A 21614-nucleotide genomic window follows, 5' to 3' on the forward strand; every position below is an offset into this window, starting at 1 on the left:
AACCTTTAGACAACTGATGGTCATGTTGGATCAGTCCATCAATCCATCATTGTTTGAATATTCAAGGAGCTCTGTGTAATTTACTAGTTTACTGACAAGTGTAGGACTAGTCTACAATGATACATTTCAAAACAAAACAAGTAGATAACTAGAAAGTTATAAGAAATGAATTAAAAAATGATTGTTATGAATAAGAATAATTCATTTTGTATTGTTTATTTGAATATTCCGATTGATGTTTACGACTGCAATTAATCAGTCTCTCTCTCTAGAAATTGCTATCACATGGCCACGCGTATGCAGCCACTGCCTGTGAGGTCTTTCTCACGAAGGTCTTTTTTTCCGAAGATGATAGGACGAAAAGCAAATGCCTGGCACTTTAACCGGGTTAGTGGATATAGGGGAGATGGAAAACCCCGATTCCAAACCGACGGTGCATATGGGCTCCATAATCTTTAGGAAAGAAATGGCGTATGAACCTATAGTTGGTCACCAACTTCCATGGAACTGCATTTCCTAACATTGCTACATTGCCTTGTGGATTAAACCCTTGGGTCAAAGGCTCGGGGAGTGACCCCCTTAGAAAACCACCCGCTTCGGTCTGAGTGCCCAGGTGGTATCACAACTCTTACACAAATTGAATTATGAAGTGTAGCTCCTATATATTTGGGACTTCCTTGTACCAATGTTCATATGTTCTAACCAAGAACAAAACAGTTATCTAATACTTTATAGCCTTCAGTGTTTAAATGTTATCAGTTACTAGTAAACTGTATCATCACATAACTTTTGATGTTTGCACGATGTACTTACTATTTGTTCTTGCTTTTATATTCTATCTAGAATGGCCTCCATTTCCTGTAGAGGATATAACATATGAAAATATAAACGATAATATATTTCAATTAGATATTGAAAAGATTCGTGAACAACTTCAATCACAATCTTCTTGGATATTAGACTGTATGAATAATGATAGTAATAATAATTATGATATCGACAATGCAAGCACATCGAATCGTACACATTGTACTATTACATCCAATAACAATATAACTGATAAATATCACAATATACCTCAAGAAATGATGCATAATCAGTCTCAATCTCCAATTAAACCAAATGTTACGTGTTCAGAAAAGTCGGTTACTTTCACATCAACCAACAGTATACACAATGGTAACATAATGGAAAAATTTGGTCAAACATTAAAGAAACCTTTTCATGATCATACTAATGATACTAGTAATCATGACAAATCATTAGAAAGCAATAATCGATCCACTGTAATCAAGCGATTTTCCAGTATAGAAGTTTCTAGAAAGCGATCACCTGAAATTTCCAGAATTCATTCCGAACGAACTGATATTACTACTATTAATAATAGTTTAGGTACTATTAAAAATAATACTGGCAGTATTTCCAAGCATTTGATGCTTGATCATTCAAGAAATTCTCATAAATCAATTGTACCATTGGCAACTGATGAAATTGATACTGAAGATTCTATGAACAAACAATGTTCATCAATATCGTCAGTTCCTTATTCATCATCTATTTCGTCGGATAATACTGAAAATTCTAAAGAAATCTTAACAGTTAGTAATAGTGGTAACATTTTTGTTAAGTTTACTACATGTAATGTATTTTATGTGTATATTTTTATGAATTGTTTTTTAGCCCATATTTAACTCAAGTCTAGGCTCTGGCGCGAGACTGGTAGGTCCTGGGTTCAAATTTCGCGAGGCGGGATCGTGGATGCGCACTGCTGAGGAGTCCCATAATAGGACGAAACGGCCGTCCAGTGCTTCTAGGTTTTCCCTGGTGGTCTAGCTTTGATCGACTCACGCTTTCAACTATGAAAATACTAAATCTCCACAAAACACCTGATGATGTTATAGTTTACAGTGAAATATATGGAGAAGTAAATATTACTGTACAATTTGTTGTTTAACTGTTACTATTATCACTCACCACCCTTCTCCTTAACCAGACGATGTTATCCAACGTAGGATTTGTTTGGAAAAAATCTAGAGGTGTCCAGACTGAAACGTTGGATCGGCTCATGTGGTTATGGATTATTGGTCTAAGTTATTTAGATTGGTGTAGACTACTTGGTCAGGATCCTGGCAATAACCTCGATCAGTGTTCGGAAATATTGATCGATATGGCTTAAAATTGGTAGCTTGGTATGATATGCAAAAGGCCTTGTAAACAGCAGTGTAATCTTGTAGTAACCTAAACCAAAAGGTTAGAAAAATCAGTGGATTTCGGCGGCGTCTACAGAACTTATCCCGTCTGGCTCGAAACACGACGAGGAACGAGGAAACTCAAATGCAGGCTGATAGAAAGCTTACGTAACGATCGTGAGTAGTGGTGGGTAGTGAAAGGAGAAAAGATGGAGAAGGAAGAAGCGATATGTAACAGTAGACAACTTTTCAGACTTATAAAGGAAACGAATATTAGAAATCTATATGTTTGTGAAATTATCTCGGAAAAAGATGGGACTATCACTCAATCTCAATCCTGAAGATGGAACCAATGGACAAGACGCTTTCGGTGATATTTCAACTGGTATCCAGCCACCCTTCAGTTACTCACTATCTACAAGCAACCTGAATGGCAAACCGATGTAAACCCTCCATATGTTAGTGAGGTTGAAAAAACTATAATCTAAAGCGAGGGAGGGCTTAAATCTTCATCAACTGAGGTGGTTGGGTCATTTGTTACATATACCTAACCACTGCCTACCTTGACAGGCGATGTTTCATTTCAGAGACTCTAAAGTGACCTCAAGAATCTCCATCAACTTACCAGAACTAAATAGGGGTTATAAACCTGTAAGAAGAATAATGATCCTGATTTACAGTTGATGGTTAGGGTTAGGAATTAGATTTAGGGTTTTCATCACGAACTGATATAAGCTAAAAGTGCCAAAAGCCTATTTAGCCAAATGGCTGAATGAATTCCATGCTAAAATCCAATATATGTTATTCTAAATCTGATTGATTCATCCATCATTTATAGTCTCTCCATTCTACTCCTTCTTGTTGTTTATATATATTTCGTCTTTAAATTCTTTGTACAGACTAATTCGTTTTGGTCTCGTCTCAGCCATGGATTACGTGGATCATCTAACAACAAACAACAATCTAATCGTAACAAATCTGAACATAATGTCAACAGTAATAATTTGTCATCTAGAAAAGTAAATGCCAAATCTGTAATATCAGAACCATCATGTTTACGCATGGTAAACATTCCGAATAGTTCTTGCTCTCTTGATTCAGGTAATACTGGCTCCATAGATAGTGGACCTAGTTCTTCATGTAAATCAGTTCATTTTCACACTGATTTAATTGAGACCGATAAGAAAAACAATTCAGATTTGAATCTAGAAGTTGGATCGTCTTCCAATTTGCATTGTTTAGGTTGGGCCAAAGTTCAGAGAAACTATCTGCCTCGCAATTCCACTGAAATTCATTTACAAGAAGGTAAGTTCATTATACTTGTGGATCATTCATAGTGTAACATCAAAGGATTTTGGATAAAATTCTCTTGAGTTGTCCGTCGATCATTATTTGTCAGTAATGCATGAAACAATCAGTCTGATTACCAAAATGTACTTATTACTTAGTGGTCGACGTTTCATACTGATCTTTTAGTGGAAATTGAGCAACTTAAGGCAATATCGAGGCACTCTGCACAGGATGTACATATATGCCAATAAGAAACTGATCAATTGCAGTCCTAAACAGTAATGGGAAGATTCAACAAACCATAGAAAATAAGCTTTAAAAATATGAAAATGTCACTATTATCATAAACAGCCTTTGTTGGCATATACACCCATCCCATGTATTTTTCCTTGATATAACCTTTTTTTCTAATCACAGATTTCTTTTATAAAATTGTTTGGTTATAGGTAACAGTGAGATCTAGTAGGTGTCTTTCATCTTATAGAAAGCAGTGTTCGTCAGCTGGAGTTGACTTTGTTCAAAGTAAAGTTGCCTTGCCCTCAAATGCCCTGGTATGGCCGAGAGTGGGGAGAGTTCACTCTCCTTCTCGAAATGCTCTCAAATACCCACGTGCATACAACCACTGCCAGGGATGTCCTACTCACTGCCTTCTCGCAGAGGGTTGTTGTTTACGAAACTGATAGTACAAAAAGCGAATGTTCGACACTTTAACCGGATTTTTGGACCCTTCGTGTCCACCTAGAGGTGTTGGAAAACTCTGATCCCAAACCAATGGTCCACATGAGCTTCAGGATCCTAAGAAAACAAACGGCGTATGAACCTATTGTTGGTGACCGCTACCATGGGAATGCACCTCCTTACTGTACTCCACTGTCTTGTGGATCAGACCTTTAAGTCAAAGGCTTGGGGTGTGGCCCCCTAAGAAAACCACTTGCTTCGTTTTGGGCGCTCGAGTAGTATCCCAGCCTTCACATAAATCGAATGATCTCTGTGGCTCATATCATATTTTAAGCTTTATTTTAATCTGTAGACTATTATGATACGATTTACTATTCTTAAGTTATAATCAGTTTATGAATTACAGTCTTTCACGTTCACAGCCACATTTTGATTTGATCTTGTACAAACCTTATCTCCTAATTTATGATGTGATATGGTCTGTTTTGTCTGGTATATAAACCAAATATGCTTAAAATAAATGATTCGCATAGTTAAAGCTCTTATTAGTGTTCTGGAATTAAGTGTACGGGATAGGCGGACATAGGACTAATAAGGACTCTAGACTGATCATACTGTTCGAACGTCATTGACTTGGCATAATACTAAGATCAGATAAGTTGTATTTCGATTAGCAAATAAATCCCGTGATAAAAGGTGGGCCTATAAGTTCACAACACATAATCTAATCGAATTCAATAACAGTATATATGTGATTGAATGGATAGATTGAATTCTTTCCTTTTTTTTCTTTTCTTAGGTGATATTATTAGTATTTATCGTAAAATTAATACTGATTGGTGGTATGGTGAAGTGAATAATAAAAAAGGTTTATTCCCAGTAAATCATATTGAAGAATTTTGAAACTTCAGCATACCCAATAACTCATTCTTATATCTTCATTGTTTTGTTCAACATACCTGATAAAATTGTAATCAATTTTTATGTAATGATATCATTAAAATGAAGTTAAAAAAAAATTGATCTATCTGCTGATCTCTTCCATCATGATCCGATGATGATGAATGAACAATATGAATATACTATGTACATATATGCTCTATTTCAACTCGTTACATTACCTAAGCTAACTTCGTGTATATATGACGGTGATATTAAGAAGAAGAAGAAGGTAAATACAAGTTGTGTTGGGTAAATTTATTTGAAGCAATCAGTTATCCAAAGAAACATTCAAAATAAGAAGCAAGAAAGTAAAATGGAGAATGTGAATGGACCAATTCGATTTAATAAAGCGTAATTCAATATTTATAGTTAGACAAATGATGAATAGGATAAGTAATACACACAAATACCTTCATTAACCAAGTTCAAGTCACAACACTGCAATATGAGCTTGATATAGAGTTCCAGACATTATAAAATTACTTACTTACTTACTTACCCCTGTTACCCCTCGTGGAGGAACATAGGCCGCTCACTAGCATTCTCCATCGAACTCTGTCCTGGGCAATCCTTTTCAGTTCCTTCCAGTTGTTATTCATCCTTTTCATATCTGCTTCTATTTTCCGGCGTAATGTGTTCTTTGGCCTTCCACTTTTCCGCTTCCCTTCTGGATTCCAAGTTAGGGTTTGACTCGTGATGCAGTTTGGTGATTTCCTTATTGTATGTCCTATCCACTTCCAACGTCTTTTCCTAATTTCCTTTTCAGCTGGAAACTGGTTTGTCCTCTCCCATAAAACGCTGTTACTGATAGTATCCGGCCAGTGAATGTTGAGTATTTTGCGTAAACAGCTGTTTATTAATATTTGTATCTTCTTGACGATGGATGTAGTAGTTCTCCACATTATAAAATTAACAGTTTGGATATGGAATTCATGATGATGATGTATATCATCATATTTACTACTATGTTGTACTATTAAAGTATAATTTGGACAATTCAACTGTTTGTATATATAATGCTTGCTTGTTTGGTAATTGTTATGCTATGAATACCGTATTAAACATGTTATTATAATGAACGAGAACAGAAGTGGTAACGATTGAATGTATTTGAACTTAAATTACAAAACGTCTTAGTCAAATCAAAGATCCAAGCAATAAATACTTCCAATGTTCCTTCATTTCTATACCAATCACTTACTATTCTTGTTCTTTCCTTTTCGACCTTCTACTGCCAGACATTCTATTCCTGACTTGTGATATATAATACTTATATCGATATAAGTACCATACATCATAATGTAAGCTGAAATTATATTCGGTCACTGAATGTTAAATATTGTATAGTTAGTTAAGTAGATACGCTACGAATTCACAAACATCTATCATCCTATTCCACCCCACCCCCCATTTTACTAGACATTTGATATTGAATAAATTGACTATTATTATAACGATTATTGTTGCTGATTCGTATTAACCCTCCCCCCCCAAAAAAAACAAATTATTGTATATACCAATAAAGAAAGTAATTTAATTTACCTAATCATTCAATCATTTTACATTCTCCATCTATAATTCAATCTATACACAGAAACAATTAATTGTGTGATGTGAACAGTGAAACAAGAAGCCTTAACCAAACTACGGAAGCTTATTTTGGGGAAGTTATTTCATTTCATTCAAAGTTTGTAAAATTGTAACATTTACTTTTGTCCTTAGTTTATTCATTGCCATAGCCTTTTCTGTTCGTTCCAAAGCTATTGTAATTTAGACGTAATCTTTTGTACTCTATTTTCAACTCTAATCCTTCAGTTTTGGACATAATTGTATTTTCCTAATTATTGTACGTTGTGGTCGGCTTAGTCATCTATATTATTCATGTATCTTATTACACTAATCTGAAATCGGGTACCAGATTGGAATTTGGAATAAAGCGAGTAGTGTTCCAGTTGTCTTGTCTTCTCTCTCTCGCGTCCCTGTCAACCAATCAGGTGATAGAATAGTTTTCGTCTCTCTACTCCACTTCGAACTCACGCATACTAGCCTCAAAGTTAAGCCAGTCAGCCTACCGCATCAAGGTCTTAATCTATATTAAACAACTTATCCTCGGCACGACAGTTGGTTATGTTAAGCCCATATACCCTCATTCTAGCTTCTGTACAAGCCAATTTACCTATTTAGTTAGAGTCACGTTTTGACCTTGTTAATTATTCACTTATTAACCCTGACTATATTTCTATATGAGCTTATGTGTGTTCACTTCTTGTCCTATTCATCTCCTGTCTGTAGCTTATTCTTATCTGACTATAAATATCGACTAATACCCGATAAAAGTGAGTTGGCTTACTGGCTATCTCCAATACTTGTCATTTTTTGCTTCACTCTTTTCTATTCGCTTTATCCCTCTGATTTTCTGTCCAGATCAATGAGTGTACAAAATATTTGTATTCGAAATCCTTTCTTGTACTTGATTTATTTAATTCCGTTATTCACCAATGTGGTCATTTATTACATACGAGGATAGACAGGATGTATATATATTGACAACAATCATTCATACGATCTAAATTGGAGTCAAACCCTAGCCCACACAAAATTGGTGAACCATATTTGGAACACGCACCATTACTCCACTAAACCATACTGAACATAGTAGCAAGATAGGTAAACATTTAATTAAAAATGTGACTCTTTATTTCCTAGATATTTCTGTGAAACTTCTATTCAATGCTGAATAAAGATGTTTCTCAGCCTTTTCATGGCCTCTCTGGACTTTTCCCAGGAATACTTTAGATCTCCCCGTTACCTTTCCTTTTTTTTACAAAAGAATACCTCATCTTTGCTGTATCAATATTAATAATAACTAATATTACATTTTACTTTTGTGCTGCTTATTGTATATTCTCGTTTCTCGCTATATCTTTAAATGTATGTGTCTTGTTTACCGTTCATTGTTTCTTATACAAAACGCATTTAATCAGTTGGTAAGCAGTTTGTGTAAATATGCCTTGCACGTTACACCTTCTAAATGCAAAGTACTCCTGCAAGTCTGACACGATTGTGTGTCTGCACTTACTCCTAGTAAGGTAGTAGTCAAAAAGTTAGTTTACCTGGGTAGTTGTATGAGTCGTGGTTGTTGAATAATAGATTAAATCAGTCTTTTTAATAAAGGTCAAAATGGTCGTTTTTGACATTCTCATGACTATAGTATGAAAATAAAATGTCGTGTTTGGCTAATGAGAGTAGTTTATGCTCTATGCTGGGAAAACCCGGCCACTCTGAGTTGAGTATGTTCAACGACTCGGTATTCAAGCATCGTCTTTTCTGAAGAATTACTAACATCCAGTGAGAACACCATTTTTAATGTAATGGTACTCAAAACTACATTTTGCACTAAATCAATAGACGACAATAATTGTACGTCATATATTCGAATCAATTAAGTGATCGAAAACTATAAATAAACCTGGGCGGGAGTTCACTAGCACAGAATAAAAATCAGTCAACATATGGAATCGATTAGTAGAAAAGCTGTTACCAAATCCATGAAGTCCCCCATATGGCAAGCAATGAACATACTATATAAAAGAAAGGGGGCTCTTGCTGTCAAGTAAGCTACTCTCATGCATTTAGTTCTGTTGATAAGAAAATTGAACTAAGCAGAAATAAAGCTTTCCTTTTGGTACAAAACCCGAAAACCTCAAGATATATTTAAGTAAAACCTTCAGAAACATAAAATTTAAACCGGTAAAGAGGTATAGTAAGCTACTAATCTTTTAAAATCCTTGAATTACTCACCTATCGCAAATGAATTACAGTTATAGTGTTTTGAGTTTTGTCAATATCTACCATTGTTACTGATGTGACATAATTTAAAATTACCGCAGAATAATCTGTGATACGTTGTGCCAATCATAAATTCGTGTGATTGGTTAGACGACTCGAGCTTCTAACGAACAAATCATCACAAGGGGGTTTTGTGGAGATTTTAGTAATTTTAATGTTCAGATCATGAGTCAATTGAAGCTGGACTACCACTTATTCACGTATATACGTATTGCCTTTATTAAATCAAAACACCAATGATAACTTATTCTATAGTTGAGATCGTGAGTCAATTGAAGCTAGACCACAATAGAAAACCTGGTAGCACAGGACAGCCGTTTCGTCCTATCATGAGACTTCTCAGCCGTACGCATCCACCAACCCGCCACCTGGGATTCCAACCCAGGGTCTATTGGTCTCGAGTGCAAACGCCTAACCTTTAGATCGCTGATCTGATATCCGACGGTGTTAATGTCTAACCAATCCACAAAATTGCGCTACCGTCCACCATTGTCTTCCGTAAGTTACTATCACACAACAGACCTGGTCTGATTCTACTGGTCACTGCTTCTCATTAAAACTGTAGGAAATACCTCTTAAAGCCAATCAATGATGAGCATATATCTAAGAATATCAGATCAAGCGTTTGCGCTCGAGAAAATGAAGGAACAATAAAATCTAAGACACTTGCTCTATGCTCGTAAAACCACTCCGAGTTGAGTATGTTCAGCGACTTGATATTCAAGCATCGTCTTTTCTGAAGAATTATTAACATCTAGTGACAACACCATTTTTAATGTAATGGTATTAAAACACTATCTAAAAGTATAAACAACATATTATGATCAGAATTTATTAAACTAATATCAGGTAAATAGTTTTTTTTTGGTTAATCAATATACAGAAATAGGATTTAGTAATCCAAATAGAAAAACATTGATTCAGTTCTATTCAGTCAATATTGTTTTTTTAATCATTCAAAATGAGACGTATTCATAGAAGATTTGGCGAAGAACAGGTTATTATTATCATTATAAGTAGTAGTAGTACACCTTCAATAGTTCATCATTATCAGTGTGTATATTCCTTTAATGTAGCTTGTTTTATTTCACAAAACCAAAAAACAAAAAAAATTGATAAAATACTCTGAAATGAAATAAGAGAAAGAAAGAGAGAGGGAGGGGAAAGTGAAATTACAATCATAATAAAAAATAAGAAATTTTCACAAAAAATTATAACCAAATCAATACTACTGGTAATTAAAGATCTAAGTAATATATATTTATAATTTGAATAAAAATTATTATTTAAATTATCTGAAAATATTATGCAATTGATAAACAGTAACAACAACAACAACACCACCATTAACAACAATAAAGTATATGTAATGTGAAAGAGGATGATGATGATGATGATGTAGGGTAAAAATAGAGTTGACATTGGGGAATTATTGATTTCTCTTACTCCCTCCCTCTTTTTGTCTCTGTTTCATGACATATGGATACATTCATAAAAAAAGAGAAAAAAGAAAAATAGCTTGAAATGAATCTAAGATTAGTTAAGTATTTCTGTTTTCTTTGTCTGAGCGAATCAACGCCACTTATTTTTTAAGCTGGAGGGGTCATCATTTTATGAATAAGATTGTTGGTTCATTGATTATTAGTTGGTTATTGATTTTTCAATTGTCAAGGCAACTATATATTTATATATATATATATTATGTTTCTTTTAAGTTTCGTACAATTTTAACAGTTAACCCTTTCTGTCTCTTTCTGTTACTGTCTGATTGTCTGATTTATTAATAAAATGATATCATTCATTATGAATGATATATATTATGGTAAATGTGTAATACACAAATAAATATCATTCATTATCCATCTATCTTATTATCAATACAAAATAGAATTCATTGTGAAAATACTTCCATTTGATATATAGATATTCCATATACATGATAATCAGTTGAATTAAGGTGATGTAATATAGTAATAATAATAGTAAGGTGAATAAATTAATGAGATAATCAATAATAAGTAGTATAATCATTGAATTATTATGTATACATTATAATAAATGAATATGGATTCACATATTGTATTTCAGTAATATCTTAAAGAGAAAATTAAATCCAATCTATTATATATATTTAATATTCATTTTCATGAATGTTTATAATTAAATAGAAACAAAAGAAAATCTTGTAAATGAATCGATAATGATGATGATGATCTTGATGTTGTTGTTGCTGTTGTCGTTGTATCCTGAGGTTGTGTGTATATGATCATCTTGTATTTTGATTGGTTGGTTGATTTTCTAATATTAACCAAAAGTTGGTTTTAAATTAAACCAAATAATTAATTTATAAACAATAAAAGCTACAATAAAATAATAAAAAAATTGTTGAAAACATGAAATGAATTGTGTATTTGATTCCGTATTATTAGTAGTATTATAAGTAGTATTATTAATTCTATCATTTGTATTACTTGTAGTAGTAGTATTAGTAGTAGTATCAGTTAATTGATTAGATAATATTGATATATTTGATTGATTATTTGTTATAGATTTATTAGCTAATGGTGGTAATAATTTTATGGAATCAATTGAATTAGTGACATTATCGATTTGATCTAGATTCATAATTTTTTGTACTTTATCTGTAACACGTTTCATAGATTTAATAGCATGATCTTCAAATGTTGGTATTGTTGAATTAATTTCACCACTATAGAAATATGAATGAAAATAATAATAATAATAATGATTTATTTATGATTAGAAAAATTAAATTATACGTTTTGATAATGTTAAAATAAAAAAAGATGGAAACTTTCTCTGAAGAAGTGACTTAAACTAAGTTACGAAACATCAGTAAATCTCTATATACTCATTTATTGATAATAATTTAGTCAATACTCAATTTATTCGAAATGATCTTTAACAAACTTCTGTTTACTTTTTTAAATGAGGATGGTAATGATTTGAACTAAATGTTAAATGACTGTTATCCGTTGTTAACTGTAATTGAATGAGATTGTGATGCTTATGCACGGAAAAATACAAGACTGTAGAAAAAGAATGCTTTATTCATACATGCAACAACAAATGCAGGAGAAAACGACCAGTATAGCAGTAGCCTCAGCAGCAGTAGGTCTTAATATAAACAAAGGGAAAAGCAAGATTCTCCGATACAATACAGCATGCACCAATCGAATTACACTTGACGGAGAACCTTTGGAGGATATGGAAACCTTTATATATCTGGGCAACACATTGATGAACACGGTGGATCTGATGCAAATATGAGGGCGCGGATCGGCAAAACAAGGGCAGCTTATTTACAACTGAAGAACATCTGGAACTCAAAACAATTGTCAACACCAAAGTCAGAATTTTCAATACAAATGTCAAGACCGTTCTACTGTTCCAGGCGAAGACGTGGAAAAATACGAAAGTCATCATCCAGAAGATACAGATGTTTATTGACAGTTGCCTACGCAAAATACTTGGGGTCTGTTGTCCAGACACTATCAGCAACAAGCTACTGTGGAAGAGAACAAACCAGATTCCAGTGGAGGAGGAAATCAGGAAAAACGCTGGATTTGGATAGGACATAAATTGAGTTGAGCACCCAATTGCGTCACAAGACAAGTCCTCACATACAATCCTCAAGTCCAGAGTAGAAGCGGAAGATTAGAGAGCACATTACTCCGAGAAATGCAGAGAGATATCAGAAGAATGAACAAAAGTTGGATAGAACTAGAAAGAAAGCCTTAGGGCAGAGTGGACTGGAGAATGCTGGTCGGCGGCCTATGTTCCATTGGGAGTAACAGGCGTAAGTAAATAAGTTATTCACTAACTAATAATTCAATGATATCCTTAATATTAATGATAGTCAGTCGTCTACAACGTAGAACCAGGCGCATACGTTCAACTTGCCATACCTTATGAGCACTATAAGATGATAACCGAATTCATAGAAGCAGTAACTTCAATGGTAGTAAAAATGATTTTATATTAGGACATGATACAGGAAAAAAGAATCAGTTTGTATAAAAAAAATGCAGGAAGTAGTTTTTATTTCACGGTTTGAAAGAAGACAAAGAGTGTATACACCTATCCTATTGTGATCAATCCTGAGCCATGTGACTCAGAGTCACCAACCATATCGTCTTCATCTATGAATATGGCTCAGACCAGAAGTTAGTGAATTCATCCCAATGATGGCTTACCATTTTAAATGTTTAATCAATCACTAAGTTTTCATGAACTGAACCGTTTATTCTTCATTACCATAGTGTCTACTTATAACTTGTAAAATCAATAAATTAACTGACTTAACCGAGATATGATAGCTTACTAGAGAATAATGGTTGGCCGAAAATTACTAAACTCAAAGTTGCCGTAAAGTCTATTCTTATAAAAGATTTTCTTTTGTACATGAGTTACTGTCTCTTTCAGTTGTCTGAGTCTTATATTTTAATGAATAATTTTGTGATTATCCACTATCATTGAATATTTCCCTTAGAAAGTTTAATACTTCTTTAAGCCATCATGTTTGCGAACTCCCTTTCTAATAATAGGGATCTAGCTCTAAAATCTTGGTAGATGATTTTTCTGAAAACAGATATTCATCGAGTTCCATCAGATTTTCTTAACATTTCAACATCTAGAAATTAGATGATCTGCCTATTTTCAACTTCCAGTGTAAATTTCATTGCCAGGTAACAGTTTGGTAGGAAATGAAACAGGTATTTATTAGCTGACCTGCTCCTGTAGAGCTAGGTATATCGGTAGGTCGATATAAACTCAGTTCAAGAAAATTGATGAACATTATCGAACTTTATTGAAAAAAGACAGAAACTGATCAATAAGAAGCTTAATAGTTATGCACTCTGAACACAGGTCATTCGATCTAATCAGTTTCCACATTCAAAGTCATTATTAAATGTAACATAAAATGCAATTTCTGAAAAAAAAAATATGCCGAATACTTAATTCCGCGGATTGGTTGAAGTTAGACATTAACACAGCTAGATATAGGTTCAACGGTCTAAAGGTTAAGCGTTCGCGCGCGAGACCGATAGGTCCTAAGTTATTATCTCGTGAAGCGGGATCGTGGATGTACGCTTCTGAGTCCTGCATTAGGACAAAACAACCGTCCAATGCATCCAGGCTTTCCATAATGGTCTAGATTCAATTGACTCATCATCTCAACTATAAAATTGCTAAAATCTCCACAAAACCCCTTTCTATTAACTTTCGCTTGTATTTATTTCATATTAAATTTGTAAGATAAATATCCTTATAGCATCAAAAATCGAAACTAAATTCATTTATCTGTCTTTTTAGCGCGAATTTCATGTTTCTAATTAATTTGTCATACTATCTATGTTGATAAATATCTGGAGACTAATAACAAACCGTTTATTCTGTTACTATATTGTGGTGTGGTGTACTTATATCCATATAAGTAATATATGGTGATTGTCAGACATAGAATGTATTTTGGCAGAAGACCAACAAGAAAAGAACTGAAATGACGCGCAATTGGTAGGAAAATGCACAAACAGTGAAATTAGAGAAGATGGATTGATATTTACAAAAGGAACAGTGAAGATTGATAGTTTGCACATTAACTATTTGCTGTATGGTTATAAGAATTTAGTGAGATAGTTTGTAATTTGTGCTTAAATACATTTGATTGTCCCCAACTGTTGTTTTGTTCACTACAATATTTTTTAAAAAATGTATAACATGGTGGTTTCATTGTATGTTATCCATGATTACGGTACCAAAAGTGAGTAGTCATAAGGAGTACTAAAGAGATAAAGTGTTGACATTCTAAGCGATGGGTACTATGTTCGAAACTTACAGGGTAAATCAACCTTAGTAGGAAGATACATCCTACTGACTAGTTCCAAATAAGACTTCTAACTATATTCCATTTATTCTAAAGAATTCCTTCATTTCATTTGTTATCTAAAATCTTAATGTCACTGTGTTCGATTGTCAGGACAAATGCTACTCATAATAATGGGAGAAAAAACTGGGAAGAAAAAACAATATTTTTTCATTTTCTTTATTGATTAAATGTAAGGAAAACTGAAAATAATTGGGTTTTTTCATAATGTATTATACGAACTGTTCTTAGTTAGTTAACTGTTACAAATCAGAAATCAGTGAACAGAAATTCCATCTAAATGTGGAAGATCACAATAGCAGTGTGTATTCAAGATCCTGCTACATAAAGGTCGAACACTCATCGTGTATGTATCTGTACCCTGATGGCCAATAATATATCTGAGTTAGCATCTAACATTCTACATATCCTACTTCATTCAGTTCATCTGACACAACTAATCTTCACTGTTCAAGAATTTTTAATGGAGCTTCTGAAATTACCTCTCGAAATTGTTTACCAATAACTACAGGGTTACAATTACTATGAAAATAATTACCAAAGTTGTAAAATTAAAACAAGACAGGAAACTAGTTAAAAGCAGAACAGACGAGAATGGAATGGACGTTTTTACCCTTCAATCAATGTATCAACAGAGATTACACAACCACTTACAAAAGCTGGAAGCATCCAACTGGTTTTACAGTGGTATCCACCACGGCAAATATGTCCATTAAAAACAACAAATAAATTTAATATAAGTCAACGTATCAATTATAAAGATGCATTTTGTTGAAGTTATGGTTCTTTATGTTATATTGGGCCGTCTACACCTTATTCCGATACCTGAAGTATTTATCTGACTGAAAAACGAAAGTATACAAAGATTTGAGTGTCAAACTTCAGATTGACATTGCATCAGATGTTACGTCAACAGGTGTAGGAAACTTAGGTTCCCAGCTCTTGTTAAAACTCTCTAGATTCAGAAACGCGTCCAGTCGTTTGATAAAATTCGTCTTTAAAATGAATATGATGCCTGTTACCAGTTCATAATGTTTTGGGATACATGTTGAATGGATAATTTATCGTTATTGTATATTTTACTCTGTTCTATTTACTCTCCCTTGGGAACTGCAGAGGTTTGGGGTTTCAAGTGTTAAATTAGTAGCGTTTCAGATAGATCAAATATAAGTGCTTTAAAGTGAGTAATAAAAGCACTGAAATCAAAATATGTTTGTGTTTGATTATTTAGCTAGCAACGGAAATCAGGACACGTGTTTCGTCCTACTACGATATCGTCACCTGAACATATGCAAATACGTTCGTTGACGTCCACACTAAAACTCATATTCAGTATCTCTCTCTTCAAGCGTTCGACTCTTTACCCACCACATTATTAAGTTTAGATTATCAACAATCTGTTTAACGGGGATGATAGTTATATCATTATTAATATGACCTCTCCTGATAATGATATCATCAACAAACCAGAGCTTGAATTAATTCACTGGTTGTTTTTATAGTGAACAAACATCTTGTTTTATATTTGAAACAGTAATATTGTAGCACATGAGCAATAATCTCGCTAATTATTTCTTTTAATAAGGACAATAGAACAATTATTGTTCAATTTAACCGCAAGAATTATTGAAACAATAGATTGTAAGAAGATTGACAATGGCTAATTCAGTTGATCTGAAACCGAAGAGCAAATCGTAAGTTTTAAGTATACAAAGTAGGTAGATTTCAATCGATTCACTGAACGAGTCAGATTTCCTAAATCTCTTTTATAAAGTAACAGTTTATAGTATATCAAGGATGTGAAGTTTTGAGTGTAGATGAATTTGGTAAAACATTCTACTATAGAAACAATGAATGCAGCAGTTTTCTGTAACCCTCCGTAACTTCATCAAGCTACAGGAAACATGAGAGCAGTTCGAAATAAGCCATTTTTGGAAATGACTATGATCAAAAAACGTATAATGTAGCTCTAAACACCACTGGAGAGGTAGTTTAAAGGATGTTGCTCAAACTACGTGAGCAGTAGATAATAGCATAGTCATATATAATGCTTAAAGAGTAATCAGCTTCTTGGTTTAAACAGATCATTCATCAATATCGTGCATACAATAATAAAATAAGTTTAAACTGCTTCATACTGAATAACTGAAGTTAACTGGCTAGCAGTGGAAGCCAGTTTGACGCGCGTTTCATCCTATTTCGGACTCGTCAGCCGGATGTACCTGCATCTGAGTTGTTGTTCATTCTGGGATTCGAACCCAGGGCCTATCCGTCTCGAGTGAGAACGCTTAACCTCTAGACCGCTGACCCGGTATCCAACGGTGTTAATGTCTAACGCTAACCAATTCACAAAATTGCGCTACCGTCCACCATTGTCTTCCGTGAGTTACTATCTCACAACTGACGTAGTTGAACACTACTGGTCATGGTTTCTCACTAGTACTCCACGAAATATCTCTTGAAGCCAGTCACTAGTGAGCACATGATGATTATTATCAGAAGAAGGTTTTGTGGAGTCCCATATCAAGATGAAACAGCCGTCTAGTGCTTCCAGAAATTTCATGGTGGTTTGTCTTCAATCGATGCATGAATTCAACTACTGATTTACAAACATCTCCACAAAACCATCTTCTGATAAAGATCAAATATAAATTAGATTTTGATTTAGCATATGCAAAATCAAAAGTAAAAAGCCATCGGTTTTTGGTTTGCTTCATAAATATTCAAAGTTCCTGTTTCATTTTCATAAAGATGAGTATCCACCGTGAACCCTCCCCAACAACGTCCATTAAAAGTATGATATGTCATTATCAACTATGAAATCGCTGTATAAAAATAACATATACTATTTGTACCTGATATTTCTGATAATTATAAATAGGAGATTGTAAAAAATACTATTTAAAACAGCTGATTCTTTATCCGAGCTTCGGACCGGCAGTAGCTCCAGAGGATATACAGGCGGAGTTGATCACTAATGTGGATGAATACAAACATACAGTGATACAGTAAGTATTTAAAAGATAAACTCAAATAGATCATTGAAGTCCAAATACCTAACAGAGGTGGTTGGAAGTTTCACGAGACATTAAGAAAATATAGGGAGAGAAGTAAATCAGAATAAAATCAGTCAGTGAAAATGACTAATAAATGTGACCAATTATGCTTACACTTTGACTTTCTTAAATTATGATATAGTACAAACTCTCAAGACTATTTCAGTCAAATACATTAAACCATTTTTCAGAGGAATTCTTTTCAAAAAGTAAATGTCTTGACTGGTTGCTAGGTCTACGGTTTATGAATAGATTTGAGGGTGATTTTGCATAAGACTCTTTATTTATTTATTTATTTGAACACATAAATATTGGTACAAAGGAGTACCAGATACATATGCGCCACACAAATCCCATTGGATTTGTGTGAGGGCTGTGATTCTGCCCGTGTGCCCAAACCAAACCAGGTGGTTTTCTTAGGGGGCCATACCCAGCATAGGACTCTAAATATTTCACTACTCAAGTAGACGACCAAAAATCAGTATCTACTCAGATAACTACTGTAACCAAGAATTTTGCACTCAAAATATGAAACCATAAAATGATTTTCTAAACTATGATGTGAATTGCTTTCACTCTTAACGTTATTTATCTCTGGTAACTAGGTGATATATTGGTTACCGGTTGAATGGATGAGTGGCGTTTCCCCTGATTAGGAACTCATCAGCTGAACACAACATTATTCTACTGTTGATGTTCAGATACAGTCTCGATTCAAGTATTATTGGCCTCAGAAGCGTTATCCATTAAGTTTAGATAACCACTAGGTTCTATAATATTTAAAGCACACGTCAGTTCAGACGTTACTGGTAAAGATTGAATGGATATGAAGGAATGTGGTCCATTTTAGCGTACATCTAACATTTGACTATTTTTTTTAAAAATATAACTAGTCTGTATATTTTCCAAATTGGAAACAGGTATGATTCAACAATTGTTAAAACAATTCCTCGTATTTTAAGTTAGTTCACTGGACGAATCAACACTCATAATAATAACAGTACTATATAACTTGTTAAGTTTGTCAGAACCTAAAATAACTGAATCAGAAAGAAATTATTTTAAAGGAACCAAAACTCGATAGAACTAGAAAAGAAGGCCCAGGACAGAGTGTGTTGGAGAAGGCTGGTCGGCAGCCTATGCTCCATTGGGAGTAACAGGCGTAAGTAAGTAAGTGAGTAAACTCAAACTGAATTAAATTCATTCAATTGGTACACAATCCACTTTAAATGTTTCTATTAATCCGACTATTGACATTTGTACTTCTAAATTAAGCTATTCAAATTAGTCTATAGGCTTTATCATAAAAGCTTATATTTCACGCTTCATTTAAATAATTGGATGAATATTATATCGTCAGCAAAGTTTGTAGATTATTCCAGATGATGTTGTAGTGAACGAGAACACCAGTAAGGACAATCAAGTGTGTTTGATCATAAAATTACAGAACACCTTGGTAAAATCTAAGAACCATATAGCGAATACTTCTTTTGCAAAATGTCAATCAATTGCCTCAGACTTCATTATTCCTGCGTTTCCACACCAATCATTCTCTGTTCTTGTTCTCTTTACTTTGATCCTCTTAACCTTCTGCCTCTAGCTATTTTACTTTCGACTGATGATGCATACTACATATATCTGTCGACATCAGTAACACACACCACAATTCAATTTATGACTACAGAGTTATATGTTAGTGTTTAGATTATTTTATGTTCGGAGACATTTTATAACAAAAAAAGTCTAATTGATTAGTAAGAATAAACTTAGACTATTTTCACAATTTCTGTATCTGTTACTACAGTTCATTCATTTGAGAATTGCCAACTTTGAATGTTTGATTAGCTAATCTCCTAGATAATATTTTCATCAACAAGATAATGATAGTCGGTTCCCCATTGATGAATGTCACTAGTGTATGCTTGAATATTCCTTCAGATATTTTGAATATCTAAATCACTTAGGAATATTCATATTCCCAAAAAAAGTGTAGATTATGGGAAAACAGTTCCATTTCCTATATTTATCACACATTTTCAAACTCTGTACTATTACCATTATTATTAGTATAACAAATATCTATGAAGTACATGGTTCAATTAACATTTTTTAGCGAGTTAGTTTTCTACGGGATGGGGTCGCTAACCCCATGCCCTACCCTCCTCTTTTACCCGGGCTTGGAACCGGCAGTAACTCTAGAAGATCCACAGGTGGATGAATAACAACTGGAAAGGATTGCCCAGGACAGGGTTAGATGGAGAATACTGGTGTACGGTCTATGTTCGTCCACGATGTGGTAACAGGCGTAAGTAAGTAATCCACCTAATGGTGGATTACTGTCAATTCTAATTTAAAATCAATACCTTGAGAGTTTACAATTAAAATACCCTAAGAAAGGAATGTAAATAGGCTCAATCAATGATGTTACATATCTATATATTATAATAATAATCTAATCAGGGTGTCATTTATTACTTTGTTAACCATGATATAAATATCGACGCAACAAAAAAGAGAAACAGGCTGTATCTTTGCTCACAATTTTACTTTATAATACTAATTAAGATGAATAGCTTTAAATGACACATATTGATTGGTATTATTTTTAATTAGTTATTTATGCCTGTTACCTCTCGTGGAGGAGTATAAGCCGCCTACCCAGGATTCATATTGATTAATATAAAGTCTATTATTTAGTACACTTTAATCTGAATGCCAAATTTAGATTTTAACAGCTTACAGTTATGAATACTATTTGGGGCTAAAATTCTATCCAAATAGTAGATAAACTGGTAAATCAGTGCTGAAGTACCTCTTTGCCAAGAATAATCATACTAGTTATATGTTTCAGTCATAGATAGGGAATTTCTTCATTTTATAAATCTATACTTATAGAATGAGTTTTTCATAAATTAATATCAAGAATTCTTCAGTCTAATGAATACAAATTTGACTGGTAATCAGTATAGACCGTATAAACTTTATAAGCAAAGATGGATAGTGACTAACAGTGCAATCAAGGATGCGCTTTTCGTCCTATTTGGGACTCGTCAGCTGGATGAACCTGCATCTCAAAGTTGATGTTCACTCTGGGACTCGAACCCAGTGCCGTTCGCGATGGTGTTTGAGGCGTCCTGGATTCACCTGCTAGCCACTATCCATCTTTGCTTATAAAGCTTGTGATTTCAGGCAATATTGAGGCAGTCCGCATAGGATTTACATATGTCAACAAGAGAGTTATCAATTGCAATTCAATATAACAATGGGAAGATACAAGTAAAACAACAACAAGTGCATATAAGCTTCATTTTATTCGAATAATAATTTCTGATCAAATTTTCAGTGTTACATAAATCATCTATTGACTTTATACCTTAAATGACATCGTCTGGTTATTAATTTTCCTATTTCACTAACAAGATCTTACCCTCCATTACATTAGTGTTTTCAAATTGATTTTCACAAATACAACTAAGAAAGGAATGTCAAAAATAGTTCTGTTTATTGATTTTAACTTCCTTGATATCACTGTGTCCTTCTAAAAAAGCATTATTTATTAATATTAAACAATTAAATATTGATATTTTATAAATAAATTGGTTTCATGTGATGGATTAACTTCAACTAGAATTGAGAACAGATAATACAATCCAGATCATCAATAGAGGCTTCGCATTCAAAGTATTAGGCTCAGAAGATGCA

At 33.6% G+C, this 21614-nt stretch overlaps 1 protein-coding gene across 1 annotated transcript; it reads left to right on the forward strand.

Annotated features, from left to right (window-relative positions):
• Positions 1 to 749: 749 nt before the first annotated feature.
• On the forward strand, positions 750 to 5060 carry Smp_196890 (putative sh3 multi domain containing protein, endophilin; the record flags this gene model as incomplete). The annotated part of the gene is made up of 3 exons (XM_018794303.1): positions 750 to 1598; positions 3089 to 3494; positions 4957 to 5060. 3 exons carry the CDS (start codon positions 750 to 752, stop codon positions 5058 to 5060), a joined length of 1359 nt encoding a protein of 452 aa, XP_018648729.1.
• Between the last annotated feature and the right edge of the window lie 16554 nt (positions 5061 to 21614).

The sequence above is a fragment of the Schistosoma mansoni genome, chromosome 1, assembly GCF_000237925.1.
Source record: "Schistosoma mansoni strain Puerto Rico chromosome 1, complete genome".
NCBI lineage: Eukaryota > Metazoa > Platyhelminthes > Trematoda > Strigeidida > Schistosomatidae > Schistosoma > Schistosoma mansoni.